Source organism: Trifolium pratense, linkage group LG5 (genome assembly GCF_020283565.1).
Source record: "Trifolium pratense cultivar HEN17-A07 linkage group LG5, ARS_RC_1.1, whole genome shotgun sequence".
In the NCBI taxonomy this organism is placed as follows: domain Eukaryota; kingdom Viridiplantae; phylum Streptophyta; class Magnoliopsida; order Fabales; family Fabaceae; genus Trifolium; species Trifolium pratense.
The window spans coordinates 39,413,805-39,439,126 of NC_060063.1; the positions used below are offsets into that span (position 1 = coordinate 39,413,805).

Genomic DNA, 25,322 nt, shown 5'->3' on the forward strand with positions numbered 1-25,322 from the left:
ATATGGGTTAAATCAACTCAAGTGAGAGATTGATAATAGTAAGCTTTGTCTATTTGTTTTTCACAAATTTATGATATAACTTTGATGATTTGCTTTGCTTTTGAAGAGTTCATGACTTGTTGATTTTTGCTTCAACTAAGTATATGATTTGATTCTTTTTGCAAACTCTTAATCTTTCCTTCATGTAGCTCCATTGTATTTATAGGCAAATATAACCTTGGAGGAGCGTATGAGAGAGGGATTTGAATTTCAAATCCAACTTGACATGTCACAATGTTGTGCTGTCTTTTTGCTGTGAATAGTGTGTTATCGTTGCTTTAGTAACATTACCGTTATGGCAATCTGCACTACACTTTTAATCCAATGACAACCACTGCATTTACGTGGCCCATACATGTCCATAAGAAGGAATCTTTCCTAATTTAGGGTTGGACAACTTGTATGCAAGTGGGAAAAATATCATGTAATAATTGTACTTGTTTTGGTGACTCATTGTCCTTTGTTCACAAAGGATAGATGTTGTTGGATTCTTGTCCCCTCTATGTTCCCTTGATGAGAATGAGACTTGCTACATCTTGCCTTATGGTGTGACTTCACCTTGTTGGCCAATTTTCGTCCAAGGCATTATTGTATGATGTGGCTTTCATTTGAATTTCAAATCTTCTTCAATCATTGATGGAAGCTTCCTTTGTTTGTCCAAAGGGTCTTTTAATCACTTTAGTCCAAAAAGGCTTTATGGCCCATGATTTAATTTATGTCATGTTTGGCATATTCCTTACATAAGTGTTTCCTTAAAATACTACCACTTTTGATGAGGCAAAGGAATAATATCTTTATGAAGCACTTCATCATTTAAGCCAAGACTTTAAGATGCTTCTTTTGTTTCTACTCATTGCTTATATGTTTTGCTTGTCCATTGGTTGCTCATCCATAACGTTACCGTTGACAGATTATATCATTATCGTTGAAACATTTCTCACAAAACACATTAGTAGATAACAAGATAATCATAATTAAAATTAATTAACATGTTTGTGAAGGAAAATAGCGTGTATAAAAGAGATTAAAACGCAGCGGAATTAAAATTTCCTTCACTGAATCCTTGCGAATGGGCATGATCAGGGTTAAACGTTATACCTTTGTAGAACTGAAACGGCAAACTCTTTGCTTCTCTTATTGATCACAAGCACCACACGACGGTAGCACCTCTAGCTAGTCCACACGAACAGGTCTTCAACTTTCAGTGCTAGCTGCTACAAGATGAAGGCTTAGGAAGTGCGGTTAGGGTTTCAGAGTTTTAGGGTTTCTCTGAAAACGAATTGTGAAAAAGCAAAAAAAAACTGAACTACACAAGCTTCTATTTATAGAGTTTCTTGTGTGGTCAGTTGGGTCAAACGGTGTTTGGTCTTCTTAAGCCCAAAACTGTTTTTCACTAATCGCACCCTCAAAATAAGTCTTACTTATTTCTTCCATATCGACTGTCCTTATGTGTGTGACCCTGTAGGTTCTTATGACGTTGACAATAATATTAATCTAAATATTATAAACAGTGAGCGGTATCTAGCAACACATCACTGCTACCCAAGTCACAAGAATGTCACGTGATCTGACAAACCTTTACGTGATAAAACTCATGTGTATAATTACCCTTTTACCCTTATGTCTATATTGAACACAAGGCATAGTACGTCACCCTTGTTAAGTTCAATATTGGGCCCATAGACATATCTCCTGTTATGTAGGAGGGGTAAATTCCATCTAGGTCACTCATGTCCCTTAGCATGATTCGTGGAATACCCATCAACCAACTTTATAGTCATCCTGTTACGGATAACTTTGAATGGCGACAAAGTACTACACTCCTACATCTAGGGAATATAGTGGTTTCAGGTCGAAGGGTGGAATACACCACTTATCACTATGAGAATATCTTATGACATTTCATAACATACTATGTAGTATTCTCATGGTGGGTCAATCCGATATAAATATTACTCTTAATATTTATATCTATGTGAAGACTTGATAACTCTTTATCTATGATCCGTGAGATGTGATCATCAGTCTACCAACATAATAGTCTCTATGTTTTGATGTTATCCCAATTCACAGTAAAGCTCGACTACGGATGTTTTAAGAATAGTGTTCTCATGTGTAATGGATTCTTACGATTAAGTCACACTTAACGTTCCATTCAATGAACTTACTATTCTAGGGACTCTATTATTATTTAACACATAAACATAATAAAGAAAAGCCTTTATTTAATAAGTAAATTGTCCAATATAAGTATCATGCAATTATAAATAATTGGCCTCTAGGGCTTACACCAACAATCTCCCACTAGCACTAGAGCCAATCAGGCATACTCCTAATACCTATGCCCCTAGTGTGGCCCTCATGCTTCGGCTGAGCAAGAGGCTTTGTAAGTGGATCAGCAACATTGTCAAGTGTTGGTACTCTGCATATCTTCACATCTCCTCTATCAATTATTTCTCGAATAAGATGATAGCGCCTGAGTATGTGTTTGGACTTTTGGTGAGATCTAGGTTCCTTAGCTTGTGCGATTGCACCATTGTTGTCACAAAATAATTCAATGGGATCCACAATGCTAGGGAATATGTCAAGTTCAGTAATGAACTTCTTTATCCAAACAGCTTCCTTTGCTGCATTTGATGCAGCAATGTACTCAGCTTCGGTTGTAGAATCAGCAACTGTATCTTGCTTTGAACTCTTCCAGCTCACAGCGCCACCATTTATGCAAAACACATAGCCTGATTGCGACCTAAAGTCATCCCTATCTGTTTGGAAGCTAGCATCAGTGTAACCAATTACATTTAGCTCTTCTTGGCCTCCATATATTAGGAATGAGTCTTTAGTCCTCCTTAAGTATTTAAGGATGTTCTTGACAGCCACCCAATGAGCCTCACCAGGATCAGACTGATAACGGCTTGTTGCGCTTAAGGCATATGAAACATCTGGTCGAGTACATATCATGGCATACATGATAGATCATATAGCCGATGCATAAGGGATCTTACTCATGCGGTCCCTTTCTTCCTTAGATGAAGGAAACTGTGTCTTTGAAAGACATAGGCCATGTTGCATAGGAATGAATCCTTTCTTGGAATCATGCATATTAAAGCGTCTTAACACTTTATCTATGTATGTACTCTGGCTTAGGCCAAGCAGTTTCTGTGATCTATCTCTATAGATTCTTATTCCTAATATATAGGCTGCTTCACCCAGATCTTTCATAGAAAAGCAATTCCCTAACCAAGTTTTAACTTGTTGCAAGGTAGGGATGTCGTTTCCTATTAGTAATATGTCATCTACATATAATACTAGGAATGTGACTATGCTCCCACTAACCTTCTTGTAAACACAAGGCTCATCTTCATTTTGAATGAATCCGTACTGCTTTACAGTTTCATCAAAACGAAGATTCCAACTTCTGGAAGCTTGCTTCAATCCGTAGATTGATCGATGTAATTTGCATATCTTTTTGGCTTCTCCTGGAATGCAAAAGCCTTCAGGTTGTGTCATGTACACATCCTCAAGGAGACTCCCATTAAGGAAGGCAGTTTTTACATCCATCTGGCAGATTTCATAATCATAGTATGCAGCGATGACAAGTAAGATCTGAATGGATTTGATCATCGCAACTGGTGAAAATGTTTCATCATAGTCTACCCCATGAATTTGTTTGAAACCTTTAGCAACCAATCGAGCTTTGTAGGTCTGTACCTTTCCATCCATGTCAGTCTTCTTCTTGAAGATCCACTTGCATCCTATGGGTTTGATCCCATCAGGAGCTTCCACCAAGTTCCAAACTTGATTTGTGTACATGGAATCCATTTCAGATTTCATGGCTTCTAGCCACTTCTCAGATTCAGGGCCAGTAATTGCCTCTTGGTAAGTCACAGGCTCATCTTGATCCATGAGTAATACATCACCTTGCTCCGATATGAAATATCCATATCTTTCAGGTTCTTGACGTATCCTGTTAGACCTACGCGGTTCTTGTGTTACTTGAGTAGGACTCTCTGTCACAACCTCTTGTGCATCCTGCTCTTGTTCCTCCATTGGTGTGTCATTACTTTGTGGATCATGAATTTCTTCAAGATCTACTTTCCTCCCACTGATTCCTTTGGAAACAAAATCCTTTTCTATGAATACTCCTGTCCTAGCGACAAACACTTTGCCCTCGGAAGGATTGTAGAAGTAATATCCTTTTGTCTCTTTAGGATATCCCACAAAGAAACACTTGTCAGATTTAGGTTCAAGTTTAGTAGAAATTTGGCGTCTTACATAAACTTCGCAACCCCAAATCTTTAAGTAAGACATATGTGGTTTCTTGCCACTCCACATCTCATATGGTGTCTGTTCAACCGTTTTAGAAGGAACACGGTTAAGTGTATAAGCTACTGTTAATAGGGCGTGTCCCCAAAAGGAGTTTGGAAGATCAGCGTGACTCATCATAGACGGCACCATGTCCAACAAGGTTCGGTTTCTTCTCTCAGACACACCATTCCATTGTGGTGTTCCAGGAGGAGTGAGTTGGGATAAGATCCCACACTCTTTTAGATGGTCATCAAACTCTAGGCTTAAATACTCACCTCCTCGATCTGATCGAAGGGTTTTGATTTTCTTTCCTATAGTTGGTTTTGTACTTCATTTTTAAATTCTTTGAACTTTTCAAAGGATTCCGACTTATGCTTCATTAGGTATACATACCTATATCTACTGTAGTCATCAGTAAATGTGATGAAGTACTGAAAACCTCCTCTGGCAGGTGTGTTAAATGGTCCACACACATCAGTATGTTTGAGAACCAACAGATCATTTGCCCTTTCACCTTTACCAGTGAATGGGGCCTTTGTCATTTTCCCCATTAAGCAAGATCTGCATTCTTCAAATGATTCATAATCAAATGGATCCAAGAGCCCATCTTTATGGAGCTTGGAAATACGTTTCTCGCTTATATGGCCTAAGCGACAATGCCAAAGGTAAGTAGGATTTAACTCATTTCGTTTTATCCGTTTAGTATCGATGTTATAAATTGGCATTTCAAGGTCAAGAATATATAACCCATTACTCATTCGTGCATTGGCATAAAAGATATCATTCATATAAATGGAGCAACAATTGTTCTTTATTATGAATGAAAAACCAAGTTTATCCAAACAAGAAACAGAAATAATATTCCTGCTAATGGCAGGTACATAAAAACAGTTCTCTAACTGTATTATTAGTCCACTAGCACTAGTGGAAAAAACACTTTATAGAAAACTTCTTAGGTCGGTTAGCGTTGCCACCTGACTTAAGAACACGTGCGGTGGCAACTCCGTAAATACGCTAAACTTTTTTAGGTCGGTTCTTTCATCAACCGACGTAATAGAGATTAAAAAAATAATATTAAATTCAAATAAAATTCATTAATTTATAAAACCTTCTTGTTAAGTCAGGAGTCGGTCAGCTGACTTAAGAAACCTCTTTTGTTAAGTCAGGTGGCGCTTAACTGACCTAAGAAGTATCTTTATTTTTAATAATAAATTAAATTATAATGTGGCATATGAGAATCGAACTCACCTCCTTAACATAAAAAACAAATCCTCTTTACCAAAAAAAAAAAATCCTCTCATTCTTCTCACTGTTCTAGACTCTCAAATCCACCCTCTGTGAACAACGTCTATCAGCGAGCTCCTCCATAAGCGATTAACTTCCTTCCACGACCCCCCTTTATCCGCGACACCAATATCTCACACATTCGAACTCCTTTTCTTCGGCGGAGTCTCCCTGCTCATTCTCTCGATATCTCTGGCAAACGCAACTACTAAAGGAAACTTCAATTTGCTTTCTTTGTCTCCGGCCAAAACGGCCGGTGAAGGAAGTACCTTATGCATCTTTTTGTCTCCACGCATCTCAATGTCTCATGGAGCCATGCCAACAAGCCTCAGCTTCTTATTTCGTAAGTCTTTTCTTTCAACTTTAGATTGGGATTTTTCTAAATTGTGCCAAAACCCTAACTTGGTCTTTCATCCCAAACCAATTTTCTCCTCTGTTTTTGGCTCAGTTAGAAGTTTAATATTGATGTTAATTTTTCTGATTTTTACTTGCAATTTTGTCATATTTCGCTCAATCTCAACCACAAGATTTAGTCATATTTGAATAGGCACTTTGATGTTTTTTGTGTAAGGTTTCTATTTGTTGATAATTGTTTATACTTTCTGGATTTTGGTTTTAGATTTACTGGTTTTTGGTTAATTACTTGTGAAATATAGTAGTTACTAGTTAGTATGTAGAGAGGATATGGTTTTTAATTAACTGCGAAAGATAATAGTGATATCACTTTCACCCTAATCATATGTCATGTAATCTGTTAGTCCGGGGTTATGATTTTTGCCCTCTAAGTTATGCTTGTCCAAATTATTCACATGAATAGGATTTTTAATATCTAACTATAATATGGATTTTCGCATAATTAGTATAACAATTTTTTTGTGATTCATAGATTTGCTATCAAAGTGAGTTGCCTAAGAGGAAAAAGGAATAAAAAATTAAGTTAATGAAGTTCTAGACACAAACGTTAATTCAAAATAAAAAGTAACAAAATTTTCAATAAAATTTAGGAAGCCAGATATGTAACAACTCTCTAATCTCTTGTTGAATCTCAATATGTTTGGAAGATACTTCTTCATTGTCATCTTGTTCTTGTATCTTGTCAAATGAGTCTTCAACTATTTGTTCCATCAGCAGTTCCAATGAGTCTTTTACTCTTTCTTCCTTTTGAATATTAATGGATACCTTGATGAAACTTCTTCTTCATTGTCATCTAGTTCTTGTATCTTGTCAAATGAGTCTTCAACTATTTGTTCCATCAGCAGTTCCAATGAGTCTTCTACTCTTTCTTCCTTTTGAATATTAATGGATACCCTTGATGAAACTTCTTCTTCATTGTCATCTTGTTCGCGTATCTTGTCAAACGAGTCTTCAACTATTTCTCCCTCTTCACCTCCCATTAGCAGTTCCAACGAGTCTTCAACTCTTTCTTCCTTTTGAACGTTCATGGAGTCTTATATTTTTTTTCTTTTACTTTGCCCTTCGAATTTTTAACAATTACTACTCATCTTATTTATAGACTTCTAACTCTTCATGGAATTATTATTATATGTAAAAAATAACAAACTTTTGTTTTTTAAATATACAACATTAATTATTTTGTGAAAAAAAGATAAAAGATTTTTTTTTTGTCAAGTAGCCTATTAGCTAGAAAATTCACCTTATATGTGAATAAGTGGAGTGTCGGATTCGAACCCGGGCTCCCGCATATATAGTGCGATGTCTCTACCAACTGAGTTAAGCTCACGGAGACAAAAGATAAAAGTTTTATTTTAAAAGAATTTGAAAAGAAAAAAAAAACAAACTTTAGTTTTTTTAAATATATAACATTAATTAGTTTTATTAAAAAGAATAAAGTTTTTTTAAAAGAAAAAAACAAATTGACTAAGAGTATAATTGACAGAAAACACTTAATTGAATTATTTATAGTTTGTTGACAGATGCAAAATCGAAAAAAAAAAAAAAAAGAAAGATAAACATAAGGTAACATGAAATAAAACTAACAAAACTTAGTTGAGATATTTAAGCCAAATTAAATTATCTTTTATAAAATAGATAAAAATTAATCATATATTATTACTCAACAGGTTACAGGTTTCACTTTGTTTGCTAACAACACGTTTCAGCATATAAGCCTTTCTTCACTTCTCTTCTCTGCAAGACCCTTCAAACTTTTGCTAAACTCTTCACTTCTCTGCTACACCCTTCAAGCGTTCCAGCCTTTCTTTTCCACCACTTCACCTCTCTCGCGTGACCTTCTCTTCTTCTCCGCTGCACAACGATTCTCTCTATCTCTCTCGGTTCCAAATCAGCCTCTTCTCTCGTGGATTCTCCGCCAGCCCATTAAAGGTAATTCTATTTCTCATTGCTATTGTTTATGAACAGTTATAACAATTGGGTAAAACTGAATTGATTTGTTAACGGTTATCCCATACTGAACTAATATAAAGGTTTGGTTTTTGTGGTTCCAACCCAAAACTACCTTTATAGAAAACCTAATTGTATTTTTTCAAATTAAACTTCTTCTTTGTGAACTGATTGAATTGAACCACACAAAAAAAGAATTGAATTGCGACGGATAGTTCACAAACTTAACCAAACCGAATCGCTTCAGTTCGCTTCAATTTGTGAACTGTCAGTCACAATTCAATTTATATGTTTTTAAACAGTACTGACCTACTAGGTAATGAAGTATGTAAAGATAAATGTAGGTATTTTAAATTTTAATACAAAGCTATACCTGGGACAAAGGCAATGTATATAGATCAAACTTTGAAGTTTAATGTTGAATTCGGTGGGACAAATGCCTTTATTGAGCTCCCAAGGGAAGATATTGTAGACTTGTGTATGGGTACAAAAGAATTAGGGATCAGTATTTTACAAGTGTGGCTTATGTAAGTATATTTTATTTTTAAATTTATTAATTTATGATTAACTTAATTTCATTTATAATGTAAATAACTTTTAATATGTTGTAGATATCTTCATCGTCGTTGTATGGAATTGGGCAACAATAACGTTTATGGATTTATTGATCCGCAATTCACTCATAGTCAAAATGAGCGTGGTAGTGTTCAGTCCTACATACAAAAGAAGATGTGTGATGATAAAAAAGAATGTTACATTGCTCCTTATTTAAACAAGTAAGAATTTTTTTTCTTGATAAAGTCAATCACTTATAATTGATATAAATTAATTTAACACATTAAATTGTATGTTGCCCTTGTAGTCATCATTGGCAATTGCTCATTATTAATCCTACGAAGCTTGAAGTAGTCTTTCTATGTTCATTGGGAAAGAAGCCGGATAAAAAAATCTGTGACATAGTTGAAACGTAAGTATTCAAATTATATACCGTACATAAACTATGTGATATGTTTTATTATACAAATCTAACGAATATTTCTTAATGCTACAAATCTATGAGTGAGGAAGCCTGCATTTGTTTTTCTTCTGTTAGTTTATTGTATTTCCTCTTGTTGCCTAGGCAATTTGATTTATTTTGGTTTAGGGATTGTCATTGTTTGTAGATGTTTTTAGTCCATGGATGTAGGCTTTGTGTCTGTTAGTTTAGGATTTGTTATTTTTGCCATGTACTGTGTTTGCAGTTCTGGTTTTGTACCTTTTAGTCCATGAGCATTACTTGTGCATTTGGATATCTATTAATAATATATTTTGCTGACTCTAAAATTTTTTGTAGAGCTTTGGGAGCTTATAATAAGTTACAACGTGCGAGAAAGCAAAAGAAAGTAGAATGGTTCTTTCCCACCGTAAGTTGTTAACTTTCTATTTAAATGAAAATATATAACAGTTTTTGAATAATAATTACAGACTAGTCGACATTCACATTTGATCATATTATATTTTAGAGTCAAAAGCAACAAGCTAGTTATGAGTGTGGCTATTACATCATGATTCACATGTTGAACATTATATCTGCTACTATTGTTTGTTCATGGACACAGGTAAGTAATAGAGTTATTTTAACAAGTTGTATCAATTAATTAGGACTATATTTTTTATGTTGATATAATAATTTAATGTTATGTCAACTTTTATTTATTCAGATATTTCGGGATTCAAAGCCATTTCAAAAAGATGAAGTTAAAAATGTTCAAGAACGCTGTGGAAACATGATATTGGAACATATTGAAGTAAGTGCGGACAATGATATGAATTAGGGTGCAATTCTGTGTTGGATGTTGGCTATAGTCATTAAGGTTCCTACTTTTGATTGTATTTTGATAAGTACGTTGTTTCACCCAAGTAGTTACTCTTGTTTATGCTTTTTTTATAAGACTAGTGTTATATCTGTTGAGTTTGCATTTTAGTGCAAAGCGCAATGTACCTATTTTGATTACAATGATGTTTTAATTTTATATGACAATATTTTCTTCTATGGTTTTATTATTATTATATATTTTGCAAGCAGTGTATGCTATATGTGCCACCCAAATAAAAGTGTCATTACAAAAAAAAAAACTGCTTAAAAAAAAAATTCACAAGAAAAAAAGCATGCGTAGAAAAAAAAAATCCAACGTAAAAAAAAAAATAATCAACTTTTTAGGTCGGTTGATTATATCCGACTTAATAAAGAACTTCTTAAGTCGGGTACAAAATCGGACTTAAGAAGTCCATACATCTTATGACTGTAATTATTAGATCAGGCTCGGAACCGTCTTAAGAAGTAGATTCTAACAGACCTAAGATGTACTTTTTAAGTCAGGTACTTATCTGACTTAAGAAGTGGATTCTAACAGACCTAAGAAGTACTTTTTAAGTCAGGTCAAATACGACTTAAGAGGTGGATTCTAACAGACCTAAGATGTACTTTTTAAGTCAGGTACTTAGCTGACTTAAGAAGTGGATTCTAACAGACCTAAGAAGTACTTTTTAAGTCAGGTCAAATACGACTTAAGAGGTGGATTCTAACAGACCTAAGAAGTATTTTTTAAGTCAGTTCCAAATCTGACTTAAGACGTCAATACTTCTTATGTCGGCTTTTCTTAAGTCAGACGCGGAACCGACTTAAAAAGTCAATTTTAACCGACTTAAAAAGCGTTTTTTCCACTAGTGTAGGTAAAGTTAAAGCATAAACTCCTACAGCTAATGCGGCAACTCTTACTCCATTTCCCACTCGTAGGTCGACTTCACCTTTAGCCAATCCTCTACTCCTTTGCAGCCCCTGCACATTAGTACAAATGTGAGAACCACATCCGGTATCTAATACCCATGTAGAAGAAGTAGATAAATTAATTTCAATAACAAAGATACCTGCTGAATTGGAGCTCTCTACTCCATTCTTTTTATCTTCCAGGTATTTTGGGCAGTTCCTCTTCCAATGTCCAGTCCTGTTACAGTGGAAGCACCTACCCTCCTTTGCAACTCCCCAGTGGGCTTCAAAGCTTGAGGGGTAGGTTTGGGTTTGGCAACTTCCTTGCCCTTCCCTTTGCCTCCCTTCCCTTTGTTGCCCTTCCCTTTGTTTCCATTGCCAATCATAAGAACATGGCTGGACTTCCCTTTTGTTTTCATGTTCTGCTCAGCTTGCCTCAACATGCCTAGCAGTTGTGGCAGAGTCTTCTCCATGTCCGACATGGTGAAGTTCAGAACAAACTGATTAAAACTCTCCGGCAACGATTGCAGGATCAGATCAGTTGCAAGCTCATTTTCGAGTGGAAATCCCAATTTTTCTAAGTTCCCCACGTACCCAATCATCTTGAGCACATGTGGACTTACTAGAGATCCCTCAGATAGCTTGGCTGAAAACAGGGCTTTGGAAACCTCAAACCTCTCAATCCTGGCTTGCTCTTGGTAGAGCGTCTTCAAGTGTTCGATCATATCGAACGCATACATGTCCTCATGTTGCTTCTGAAGCTCAGAGGTCATGGTAGCCAGCATGAGGCACTTTGCATCCATGGCATCATCAAGACGCTTCTGATAAGCATCCCTTTGAGCCTTAGGAGCATTGGCCGCAGGTTCATCCTCAGGGTTAGGTTGGGGTTCCTCAATAGCATAAAACTTTTTCTCGTGCATGAGGACTATCCTCAAGTTACGATGCCAATCAAGAAAATTTGTCCCAGACAATTTCTCTTTGTCAAGAATGCTTCGCAAAATGTTGTTCGAAGTATTGGTGTTTGACATGGTGATCTACAATTGTAAAAGATAAAACGAAAAGAAGAACTAAGGCCATAACCATTCATCATGCAACTTTAATAACAATAAACACATAATTTATTATTATTAAATTAGTCCCATTAATAAAATACCATGATTGATCACCTTACGCAGAGTTAGTCGGGGGTTCCGCTGACCGATGAACACTTCATCAGTGAATCCTAATCGCACCAACACTTGATGCTTCAGATATAAACCCTAGCCGTACTCTGTTTGTATAACAACACAACCCTTGTATTGTTACAAACCCTAATACAGTAATCATTCATCAAAACGTTTCAGGATTTTGTTCATCACAGACGATTGGATATATAATGCTTCACCAGTTATCGGTTCCGAAGCTCACGCTCACAATCATCCATGCTCACGACAATCACTTAAAACTTTCAATGAACAATATGTTCTGTTTATATAACAACACAACACTTGTATTGTTATAAACCCTAATACAACGACCATTCATCAAAACGTTTCAGGATTTTGTTCATCACAGACGATTGGGTATATGATGCTTCACCAGTTATCGGTTCCGAAGCTCACGCTCACAATCATCCATGCTCACGACAATCACTTAAAACTTTCATCGAATGATACTATCAGTATATCACATACACTGATGTCGTATCAGAATTATACCATATATCACATATATGTTAAGATTGATCATTCAAATTTTATTAATCTTTGTTATTATTATTATTATTATTAATACCGATTCTGATCATATTAATAAAACTGTAAATAACAACAAAACCGATTCAAGGTTTCACAAGTGGCTCTGATACCACTGAAGGAAAATAGCGTGTATAAAAGAGATTAAAACGCAGCGGAATTAAAATTTCCTTCACTGAATCCTTGCGAATGGGCATGATCAGGGTTAAACGTTATACCTTTGTAGAACTGAAACGGCAAACTCTTTGCTTCTCTTATTGATCACAAGCACCACACGACGGCAGCACCTCTAGCTAGTCCACACGAACAGGTCTTCAACTTTCAGTGCTAGCTGCTACAAGATGAAGGCTTAGGAAGTGCGGTTAGGGTTTCAGAGTTTTAGGGTTTCTCTGAAAACGAATTGTGAAAAAGCAAAAAAAAACTGAACTACACAAGCTTCTATTTATAGAGTTTCTTGTGTGGTCAGTTGGGTCAAACGGTGTTTGGTCTTCTTAAGCCCAAAACTGTTTTTCACTAATCGCACCCTCAAAATAAGTCTTACTTATTTCTTCCATATCGACTGTCCTTATGTGTGTGACCCTGTAGGTTCTTATGACGTTGGCAATAATATTAATCTTAATATTATAAACAGTGAGCGGTATCTAGCAACACATCACTGCTACCCAAGTCACAAGAATGTCACGTGATCTGACAAACCTTTCCGTGATAAAACTCATGTGTATAATTACCCTTTTACCCTTATGTCTATATTGAACACAAGACATAGTACGTCACCCTTGTTAAGTTCAATATTGGGCCCATAGACATATCTCCTGTTATGTAGGAGGGGTAAATTCCATCTAGGTCACTCATGTCCCTTAGCATGATTCGTGGAATACCCATCAACCAACTTTATAGTCATCCTGTTACGGATAACTTTGAATGGCGACAAAGTACTACACTCCTACATCTAGGGAACATAGTGGTTTCAGGTCGAACGGTGGAATACACCACTTATCACTATGAGAATATCTTATGACATTTCATAACATACTATGTAGTATTCTCATGGTGGGTCAATCCGATATAAATATTACTCTTAATATTTATATCTATGTGAAGACTTGATAACTCTTTATCTATGATCCGTGAGATGTGATCATCAGTCTACCAACATAATAGTCTCTATGTTTTGATGTTATCCCAATTCACAGTAAAGCTCGACTACGGATGTTTTAAGAATAGTGTTCTCATGTGTAATGGATTCTTACGATTAAGTCACACTTAACGTTCCATTCAATGAACTTACTATTCTAGGGACTCTATTATTATTTAACACATAAACATAATAAAGAAAAGCCTTTATTTAATAAGTAAATTGTCCAATACAAGTATCATGCAATTATAAATAATTGGCCTCTAGGGCTTACACCAACAGTTTGTTATCTTTAAAACATCAAATAAGGATTTTGTCCTCAACAATCTCCCCCTTTTTGATGATGACAAACATTTAACTTAATTTTGATTTTGAGTTTTTGATAAAAGATTTTGATAATCTTTTGCATTTGATTTGTCAATAACTCCCCCTCAATTTAAGCATTCTATTTTCAATAGCAAATTGAGTTTAAACTTTGATTAAAAATAATATGACAAATTTTAACAAGTCATTCTTTTACCAAAGTGAATGTTTATGGTTATGATGGTTTTGCTCAAAATTTGAATGAGTTTCATATCAGAGTTTTTAAGGATATTTTCAAAAACATTTGTATGTTTTGATTAGAGCATTACTTATCCTCTTGGTTGAATATCTTTTACCTGCCTTCAATGCAGAAACATATCATGGATTAAAAACTTAGCATGTTTCAGAGAATCAAACAATATGAAATTTATCACATATTTCAATCATGAATCCTGAAACTGTCTCTTGACAGAAAAAAAAAGAGATCATGATAAAATTTTGAGATATCTCTCAACTGCATAATTTCTCAAAGCATAGCTTTGTTTTTTCCTGTGATCAAAATAATGATTCATAAACCTGCTGACATAATAACATAAGCATTCATTTCATTGCAGCAAAAGTTTTTCAAAATATCATTTCAAAATAAAACTTACAGATGCATGCTATCATAGCATAACATACTGGCGCATTAGTTCAACATACATATGAAAATGCATCACAAAACATAGTCTTTTAACATTACATAGCTTAAAGCAAAATAAGTTAAAAACAGAACAGAACAAAATGTGCGCGCTTTGTGTTGTGCCAGCATCTGCAGCTTCAGCTGTGTTCTTTTCTTTTCTCCCCCTTTGTCACATCAAAAAGTGATCTAAGGAGCAGGCCTTGATGGTGATGAGCCATCTGATGATGATGATGTTGAAGGTTGAGGCATGACATGAACAGGGATTGGATATGGATTGAGTGGAGGTTTTGGAAGGTTGAACCTTTCACAGAAAACATTAGAAATCCAATCTCTCATGATGGAATTTTCAAGGGTGTTATAAGTTAGATGAGAGTCAAGGAGTTGCATAGCTTGGAACAATTTTTTCACATCACTCCTAGTTTTGGAAGTGGTTCTCTCAACTTTGGATCTTGGTAATTGTGGTGGAGGCCTAGGTGCAGCATTTGATGGTCCAGCATTGAAGTTTGAAATGTTTGGGAGATTCAAAGTGGGTGAAAGAATGGAAATGTTTTGGGTGAAGAAAGATTGAGAAAAAGGATTCTGAGGTGGTGAAAAGTTGAAGAAGTGACTGTTAAAGCTTTCATTTAACATAGGTGAAAGGTTGAAGCTTGGTGGAGAAGAAAATAATGGAGCACTACTAGTGGATGAGGAGGTGAGATGGTTTAACACAGAGTCAGGGTTAGGTTGGTTCACAATTTGATTGACTGCTAAATTTGGAGCAATTTGTGGCTGTGGCTCGGGTTGAGGTGCAGCTGCAATTGGTGATTCATTTTGTGGATAGGCTAGAGGGATGTTCAAGTTAATCTCAGCTCTAGGACCTAGCATTTGTGATGAGGATGGAGAAATAAAAGCCTCATTTTGAGGAATTTCTGTTTCAACAGAGTGTGGCGCAAAAGGTGGATTTGAAACAAGTTCATCTTCAACAAAAGGTTCAGGTATTTGTTGAGATTGTGCAGTGTCATCATACTGCTCATTCCTTTTTCTCTTGGCTCTAGTGTAAACCTTTACAGGAGCTTGGGAGATAGGTTCATTCTTGAAGTGTTTGAGGTTTTTTAAGGAAAACTTCTTGTGTTCAGTTTCAGCAATTTCCCCCTCAAAAGGTACTTTGAAATGATCAAAGATTTTGGTTAAAGCCATGCCATACGAGACACAAATTTTTTTGTTATTCCTATTAGCTATATCCATCATAAAATTGATCATTAGGAATAGAAGGTTTAGCTTTTTCCTTTCAAACAGGTGATGAATGACCATGAGTTCATTATCATCTAGCTCAGCATATTTTCCTTGTCTTGGCAAAACACTTCCTTGAGTTATGATATGAAAAACTTTGGATAAAAAGTTTAGGTCAGAGGTTTTGTGAGAGTCTTTTGGAGATTCTAAAGTGAAAATAGGGATTCTAACTTCTTCAAATGTGGTTTTAGCTAGGCTATACCAGTTTCTTCCATAAGACATAAATCCATTATTTGGGATTTTAAAGACATCAGCAATAACATCAGGGTTAAGTTCAAATTCTACTCCCTTAACAGTGGTTTTAATGGTGCAATTTTCACGATCACACTTAGCCTTAAAGTAAAAGGCTTGAACTAACCTAGGGTAATAGATTTCTCTAAGAGATAGAAAAGAGGACCAACCTTGAAAGTCAGTGTAGGCTTTTATCTCAAGAGGATGTGATTGAAGAGCTTCAAAGTTGAAGAACCGTCCTGGAGCTATTGGCTTGGTTCTCCATTTTTCTTGAAAAACTTTTTCCTCAGATTTTGATGAAAACAGAGGGGTTTCTTCTTGAAACATGTCATTAAGGGATTTTTTCTTTTCAACTCTCTGTTTTGGTTTAGAGGAAGTTTCACAAACTTTCTCTTTTCCCTTTTTAGTTTGAGGTTGAGTGGGAATGGTGGAATCTGACTTGGTTTCTTCGCTAGATGATTTTGATGAAGGGTTTGAGTAGGATTTTGAAGGAGGAACAAAGGTTTCTTCCTCATCATTTTCTTCTTCATCTGATGATTCAATATCCACGAAGATTTTTTCAGCATTGCTCTGAGTCTTTTGATTTGCAAAGTTCTCCCTTAATCTCTGAGAACGACGAGGAGGAGCAGAGAAAGATGGTTTCTTTTTCTTTGTTTTTGGTTTGAGATGTAATGGTGTTTGGTTTTGATTTTGAGATGGTTCAACTGGATTTGGTGGTGGTTGACCATAGTAAGGAGGGAGGAGTGTTTGAAGAGGTTTTAGGTTTAAAGGGAAAGATGAAGATGGTGGTGGTGATGATGGATTGCGGAACCGTGGTGGTGAATGGTTGAAGTTGAACGGAGGAGCTCGCCTGGCTGTTTGTTTGGTTCTCATGGTGGTGATGTGAAGAGGATGAAGGAAGAAGAAAGGTTTAGATGATGATGATGAGTACGGTGGGAGAGTGAAGGAAGTGTAATGGTTGGAGTGTGAAAGGAGTGAATGATGTGATTGGTTTGGGAAGTGTTTGTGTACTCGAGAAAGAGAGAAAAGAGGAGTGATTTGAAGGGTTGTATTGGGAAGGGAAAACTTAATTTGGGGTAATGATCACAAATTGTAGTAGCCCTTTTTAAACTGATCATTTAAGAAGGTTGTCATAAAAGATAAGATTTCCTTTCTTAGGATAATCATTTTATATTAGGATTTTGGATGATTTTTAGTTTCTCTTTTAACACATTAAAACGATCTTCTACTAAAGGTTTAGTGAAGATATCTGCTAGTTGATTATCAGTGTCAACGAAAATCAATTCAATTTCCTTTTTATTAACATGATCCCTAATAAAATGATGTTTTATCTCAATATGCTTGGATCTTGAATGTTGAATGGGATTTTTTGACAAATTAATTGCACTAGTATTATCACAATAAATAGGTACATTTTCGTACCTTATTGAGAAATCCTCAAGCTGATTTTTAATCCATAGAACTTGAGAGCAACAGCTTGCAGCTGACACATATTCAGCTTCAGTGGTAGATAATGCTATCGTGTTTTGTTTTCTGCATGACCAGCTTATGAGTGCTTTTCCAAGAAATTGGCATGCACCACTTGTACTTTTTCTTTCAATTTTGTCTCCAGCGTAGTCAGCGTCACAATAAGCTATTAAATCAAAAATAGAATCTTTGCTATACCAAAGACCAAGATTAGTAGTACCGACAAGATATCTGAAAATTCTTTTAACAGCAGTTAGGTGCGATTCTCTAGGAGAAGTTTGAAAACGTGCACATAAACCTACTGCAAAAACTATGTCTGGTCTACTTGCAGTTAAGTACAATAGAGATCCAATCATACCTCTATATTCCTTTTCAGGAACAATTTTTCCTTCCTCATCTTTATCCAAATTTGTAGATGGATGCATGGGAGTTGCCATAATTTTGGCTTCATTCATTTTATATTTTTTGAGAAGATCTTTAATATATTTTTCTTGACAAATAAAAATTCCATTCATTTCTTGTTTAATTTGTAAACCAAGAAAATATCTCAGTTCTCCCATCATGCTCATCTCAAATTCATTTTGCATGAGATGGGAAAAATCTTCACATAATTTTTCATTTGTTGATCCAAAAATAATATCATCAACATAGACTTGAACAATTAATAAATCCAATTTATCAATTTTTGTAAAAAGAGTTGTGTCAATTTTTCCTCTAGAAAAATTGTTCTTGATTAAGAATGCACTTAATCTGTCATACCAAGCTCTTGGAGCTTGTTTTAGACCATACAAAGCTTTTGAAAGTTTGAACACATGATCTTTTTTCTTTTCATTTTCAAAACCAGGAGGTTGATGAACATAAACCTCTTCATTTAGAAAACCATTTAAAAAAGCACTTTTAACATCCATTTGAAATAACTTAATATTTTTATGTGATGCATATGCTAAAAGAATTCTTATTGCTTCTAACCTGGCAACTGGAGCAAAAGTTTCATCGTAATCAATACCTTCTTGCTGGTTATATCCTTGAGCAACAAGTCTTGCCTTGTTTCTAATAACCTTACCTTCCTCATCTAGCTTGTTTCGAAAAACCCATCTTGTTCCTATGATTGAATGATCTGTAGGAGATGGAACAAGTAACCATACTTGATTTTTCTCAAACTGAAGAAGTTCTTCTTTCATTGCTTCTACCCATGAATTATCAATAATGGCTTCGCCAATGGATTTTGGCTCTATCTGAGAGATCATTGCCATGTTGTTATCATTGTCTTTGAATGATAGTCTTGTTCTTATTCCATCAGTGGAACTTCCAATGATTTGATCTTGAGGATGATTCCCCACAATCCTTAAGGTTTTTGGAGGAAGAAGAGGATCATCTTCTTTCTTTTGATTTGGAACATCCTGAGAAGTTAGTCTTTCTTGCTCATCATCAATTGATGGCATTATAAGATCATCAAATTCATCAAAGATAATATTCATGCTTATTTCCATGGTTTGAGTTTTTAAGTTATAAATTCTATATCCTTTAGAATTAGTAGCATAACCTAAGAAAATAGCTTTATCTGATTTTGAATCAAATTTACCAAGATTATCTTTTGTGTTTAAGATATAACAAAAACATCCAAAAATATGAAAATATGATATGTTTGGTTTTCTATTTTTCCAAAGTTCATATGGAGTTTTGTCTAGAATTTTTCTTATTGAAACTCTATTTAAAATATAGCAAGAAGTACTTATGGCTTCAGCCCAAAAATATTTTTCAACATTTGATTCATTTAACATTGTTCTTGCCATTTCTTGTAAAGTTCTATTTTTCCTTTCAACAACTCCATTTTGTTGAGGAGTTCTTGCACAAGAAAAATTATGAGAAATACCATTTTCATCAAAGAATGATTTGAAAGATGAATTTTCAAATTCTCCTCCATGATCACTTCTGACAGAGATGATATTTGAGCTTTGTTCATTTTGAACAAGTTTACAAAAGTTTTGGAAAGCATCACAAGATTCATCTTTATTTTTCAAAAACAAAACCCATGTGTATCTGGAGAAATCATCAACTATAACAAAACCATATTGTTTTCCACCAAGACTAGTGGTGTTGACAGGACCAAATAAATCAATGTGAAGTAGTTCTAGAGGTTTTTTAGTTGAAATAAAATCTTTTGAATAAAAACTACTTTTGACTTGCTTTCCTTTTACACAAGCTTCCCAGATTTTATCTTTGTCAAACTTAATTTTTGGAAGACCTCTTACTAGATCAAGTTGAGATAATTTTGAAATTGTTTTCATGCTTATATGACCAGCTCTTTTGTGCCAAATCCATTTATCTTTTTCGATAGACATAAAACATGATTCAGCTGGAATGTCATCTAAGTATAAAACATACAAATTTTTCTTTCTTGATCCGGAAAAGAAAACTTTTCCTGATGAAGTTTGTTTGACTTCACAAATATTTGGTTTAAAAATAACTTCAAAACCACTATCACATAATTGACTAATACTAAGTAAATTATGTTTTAGACCTTCTACATATTGAACATCTTCAATTTTTGCAGAATCATTATTACCTATAATACCTTTTCCTTTTATTTGTGCAGTATTATTATTACCAAACGTAACTGACCCTCCTTCTTTTTTGATGAAGGAGAGAAAACACCTTTTATCTCCTGTCATGTGTTTTGAACAGCCACTGTCCAAAAACCATGGCTTTTTCTTTGCACCTTGATAGTATCCCTGCATTTTGAGATTTTCGTTTAGGTGCCCATAATGACTTGGGTCCTTGAGGGTTAGTTTTCACAGTTTGTTTATTCTTAAAATAGCATTCTTTTTCAAGATGCCCAAAGTTTTTGCAAAATGAACAATGTTTATTTTTTCTTTCCAAGTGACGATAACGTTTTGGTTCATAGTAAAAACTTTCATAACTTTCTTTTTGATAGCAAATTGATTCATGATGACCATTTTTGTTACAAAATGAACATCTCAACTTAAAATCTCTATTTGTTGGCAAAAGAACATTTTCAAAAATTTTGTTTTTAACTTCATTAAAACCTAAGCCATTTTTGTTAAGAGCTTGAGATTGTGATCCCATAATGTTTTGAAAAGTTTCAGTTGATTTTATAAACCCAGTGAGATCATTTCTCAGTTCTTTTATTTCATTTTTCAACACAACATTTTCATCTATTTTCTTAGATAAAACACTAGAGCAAACATGTTTTTCTTTTGACTAAATTAAGTCTTTGTTAATTTTTTCAAAATTAAGAATATCAATTTGAAGTTTTTTCTTTTCTTCTTTTAGTTCAGAAACTTCTTTTTGTAATAAAAAACATTGTTTGGATAAGAATTCAGAATCATGTAATAAACTATCAAAATTAGTTTCTAATTCTTCATAAGGATGAGTTTTATCAAAGAGAAATACCTCATCATTTTCTGAATCTGCCATTAGACAGATGTTGGCTTCTTCTTCTTCTTTATTTGTTTCAAATTCATCATCATCATCCCAGGTAGCTAACATGGATTTTTTCTTGAAGGGAAAATTTCTGGGTGATTTGTTTAAGGGACATTCTGATTTGTAATGTCCAAGTTTGTTGCAACCAAAGCAGGTCACTTGACTTTTGTCAAAGTCATTTTTCTGCATATCTTTTCCTGAAGAAAAGTTTCTTCTAATTTGATCTCTTCTTCTTAACATACGTTGGATTTTGCCAGAAATGAGAGCTAGTTCTCCTTCTGCCTCTTCTTGGGTAGATTCTAATTCCTTAGAGTCATCTTCTAAAAAACTTATATCTTTTTGAGAAGCTTTTAAAGCAATGGTTTTTTCCTTTTTTAAAGGTTTATCTCCTTGAAGAATAACTTCATGAGCTTTTAAAGTACCAATAAGATCTTCTATGGGAAGTGTTTTCAAATCTTTAGTTTGAGTAATGGCAGTAACCATTGGTCTCCAAGTGACTGGAAGACATCTCAAAAGTTTTCTAATTCTATCATTAGTTGAAAAAGTTTTTCCAAGAGATCTTAATTCATTTATGATAGTAGTAAATCTTGAAAACATTTCATCAATAGTTTCGTTTTCAATCATTTCAAAAGTTTCAAATTTATTAGTTCCTATGTCTATTCTTGTTTCTTTCACATGACTAGTTCCTTCATGGTGAACTTGTAAAGTGTCCCAAACCTTTTTAGCAGTATCACATTCATCTACTCTTTCACTTTCTTCCATGCTTAGAGCACAGGATAGAAATAAATGAGCTTTAGAGTTTAGGAGTACCTTTTGTTGTTCAGCAGTTGTCCATGCATCTTCAGGTTTGTCTGAAACGACTCCCTCAGTAGAAGTTACAGTAGGAACATAATCTCCTTCTGTGACTATGCGCCACATTCCTACTTCTTGAGATTTTAAAAACAATTGCATTTTATTTTTCCAAAAATAGTAATTTTTTCCAGTGAACAAAGGTGGTCTTGAAGCAGATCCTCCTTCTGGAATGTATCTTTCTTTTGACATTTTTCTTCCTGAATCTTTTTCCTCTAACACTTGTTAAGTGTATAAACCTGTAGAGACAGACTCTGATGCCAATTGAAGTAGCAATAAATGTCACAAGAAAGGGGGGTTTGAATTGTGACCCTTTTTAAAATCTTTTAAGTTAGTTTAAAATAACTCAAGACAATATTTCTTTTAATTGGTTAGTTCAATATTAACAATATAAAAAGAAATATAGTTAGCAACAATAAAATATAACTGAACAATATAAATATTAAGTTAGTTGCTGAATAAATAAATGTTTAAGGCCCATAGCACTCTGGTATTACTCAGTTAGTTAGTTTAGTATGTTTTAAGGATTTTAGAGTCCAAGAGAAAAACACACAGAAGTTATCCTGGTTCACCCAACTTGGGCTAGTCCAGTCCTCACAGTCCTTGTGAGATTATCCACTAAAAATGCTCAGATCAAAACCTTCTGCTTCGCATCAAAAACTTGATCACAACTGGATCAATACAATCTGCTTTTCTTCACTCGAAAAGACTTTTACACAAATGCTTTTCTTCACTCGAAAAGACTTTCACTCAAAATGCTTTTCTTCACTCGAAAAGACTTTCTCACAAACACTCAATCTAACATGAAAGAAAGACTTGAGAGGGTTACAATATTTGTGGGGAATATGGGTTAAATCAACTCAAGTGAGAGATTGATAATAGCAAGCTTTGTCTATTTGTTTTTCACAAATTTATGATATAACTTTGATGATTTGCTTTGCTTTTGAAGAGTTTATGACTTGTTGATTTTTGCTTCAACTAAGTATATGATTTGATTCTTTTTGCAAACTCTTAATCTTTCCTTCATGTAGCTCCATTGTATTTATAGGCAAATATAACCTTGGAGGAGCGTATGAGAGAGGGATTTGAATTTCAAATCCAACTTGACATGTCACAATGTTGTGCTGTCTTTTTGCTGTGAATAGTGCGTTATCGTTGCTTTAGTAACATTACCGTTATGGCAATCTGCACTACACTTTTAATCCAATGACAACCACTGCATTTACGTGGCCCATATATGTCCATAAGAAGGAATCTTTCCTAATTTAGGGTTGGACAACTTGTATGCAAGTGGGAAAAATATCATGTAATAATTGTACTTGTTTTGGTGACTCATTGTCCTTTGTTCACAAAGGATAGATGTTGTTGGATTCTTGTCCCCTCTATGTTCCCTTGATGAGAATGAGACTTGCTACATCTTGCCTTATGGTGTGACTTCACCTTGTTGGCCAATTTTCGTCCAAGGCATTATTGTATGATGTGGCTTTCATTTGAATTTCAAATCTTCTTCAATCATTGACGGAAGCTTCCTTTGTTTGTCCAAAGGGGCTTTTAATCACTTTAGTCCAAAAAGGCTTTATGGCCCATGATTTAATTTATGACATGTTTGGCATATTCCTTACATAAGTGTTTCCTTAAAATACTACCACTTTTGATGAGGCAAAGGAATAATATCTTTGTGAAGCACTTCATCATTTAAGCCAAGACTTTAAGATGCTTCTTTTGTTTCTACTCATTGCTTATATGTTTTGTTTGTCCATTGGTTGCTCATCCATAACGTTACCGTTGACAGATGATATCATTATCGTTGAAACATTTCTCACAAAACACATTAGTAGATAACAAGATAATCATAATTAAAATTAATTAACATGTTTGTTATCTTTAAAACATCAAATAAGGATTTTGTCCTCAACAATATGGACTGTCCTTTTGTGTTTATCCATGTTTGTTACACTTGAATACAAACTCATTTGGGATTTATAACATGAAAAATGAGATTTTTGGGTGATTTGGAGTGAAAAACACAGGTTTTAAGCTTTCCTGACAGGAGGCCTTCGCTAGGTCTTCGCTCAGCGAACTGGTGGCGAACAGCTCGCCAGGAACCAGTATACCACTGGTGTGGTTCGCCACTGCTCGCCAAGCCTTCGCTCAGCAAACAGCTCGCTACTGCTCGCCACTGCTCGCCATGAGTCAGTGTCTTCCTGATGTTGTTCGCTATAGCTCGCTACAGTTCGCTTAGCGAACAGTACTGAGACTGCAACTTTTGTTGATGTTTATAAGTGCAATTGGGCATTTGTAACATGGTTTAATAGTATTCTTACATGATTGTTGATGCTTGTTGATGCTTATAATGCTCATTGCTAATCGTTAATGATTGTTAATCATGTATGAAGTATAAATGAAGAATATTAAGGTTTTGTTAATCTTAATGATGAAGTATGTTGGACAGTGTTCCACATAGTAAATGAAGAGCTTTATGCTAAATAATTGTGAGTGAATTCATGAAAAACATATACATGCATTCATGAATTAAATAAGATATTGGATATTCCAATAAAGAAGTATATCGGATTATATTTATCCGATAAAGAAGGATATTAGAGGTGAGATACTCTAATAAAGAAGATGGTACCACATGCATTAGAAATGTCTAGGGTGACATTCATGAAGTTGAAGCATTAGAGTTGCATTAGGTTATGTGTACATTTATGTGATAAGTGATATGTGACACATGTTTGACTAATTGTGATAATTGATGTTTGAGTATTCTATTATATGTGTTTAATAACTTATAATGGAATGATAGATGTTGAGGTATATGTATAATTGTGATTTATGCATGTATTATGAATGAGTGTTTAAGTATTGTTTTACTTACACTTATATTTTGATTATGTGATCTAACTCTCATGCTTTGTGTTATGTGCTGGACCGTTGGGGGTTAAGATACTCAGGTTGAGGATCCGGCTCAGAGTTAGAGAGCTTGCTCGTGCTTTGTGGTAGCGCGCTTTTTGGTGAGGAGTTTAGCTTAGACTACTCCTTTAGATATATATTTATATCTTTTTGATGAGTTGTATAGAATTGCTCTGATTAGGTGTTTACCGTGTCGGGTTATTTGCTTGAATTGTATTAAGCCCGTGATGGCATATTTGACCTTGCTAATCCTTACTTTTTGTTGTAAACATAATATCCTTGTTGTTGATATGGCCTAGAGCCTAGGAATATTGTGTGAACAATATAGTTATTGTATGATATGCACAATGAACTATATTTGATTTTAATTTCCGCTGTGCTAGCATGATTTAATTCTGCTGTGGTTTTGTATTATAATACTTCTTAAGTGTTTTATTTATTTATATTCAATAAATTCGCGTTAAGGGGTTTGGGTGTTACAACCGCCCCTTATACATATATAAATTCTCACTTGTTCTCAGTAGGAGAAAAAGAAGCACCGATGTTACATTTGTACCT

The 25,322-nt window shown here is 34.7% G+C and overlaps 2 protein-coding genes and 1 pseudogene across 3 annotated transcripts; 1 reads left to right on the forward strand and 2 right to left on the reverse strand.

Moving 5' to 3' along the window:
- The first annotated feature begins 5,635 nt into the window (after positions 1–5,635).
- Positions 5,636–10,021, forward strand: LOC123887519. 2 transcript variants are annotated; one of them, XM_045936846.1, is made up of 7 exons: positions 5,636–5,971; positions 7,710–7,971; positions 8,601–8,765; positions 8,852–8,956; positions 9,323–9,392; positions 9,492–9,587; positions 9,690–10,021. In XM_045936846.1, the coding sequence occupies exons 3-7, from the start codon at positions 8,620–8,622 to the stop codon at positions 9,801–9,803; spliced, it is 531 nt and encodes a 176-aa protein (XP_045792802.1). In that variant the 5' UTR covers positions 5,636–5,971; positions 7,710–7,971; positions 8,601–8,619; the 3' UTR covers positions 9,804–10,021. The 2 variants fall into 2 exon arrangements, with proteins under 2 accessions (XP_045792802.1, XP_045792801.1); XM_045936845.1 differs by lacking the exons at positions 5,636–5,971; positions 7,710–7,971 and adding an exon at positions 8,334–8,516.
- An 8,498-nt stretch (positions 10,022–18,519) lies between these two features.
- LOC123886637 lies at positions 18,520–19,843 on the reverse strand. The gene is made up of 3 exons (XM_045935940.1): positions 19,429–19,843; positions 18,619–19,146; positions 18,520–18,524 (listed from the first exon to the last, which is right to left on the reverse strand). The coding sequence occupies exons 1-3, from the start codon at positions 19,841–19,843 to the stop codon at positions 18,520–18,522; spliced, it is 948 nt and encodes a 315-aa protein (XP_045791896.1).
- Positions 19,844–19,993: 150 nt separating this feature from the next.
- On the reverse strand, positions 19,994–22,092 carry LOC123885630 (annotated as a pseudogene).
- Between the last annotated feature and the right edge of the window lie 3,230 nt (positions 22,093–25,322).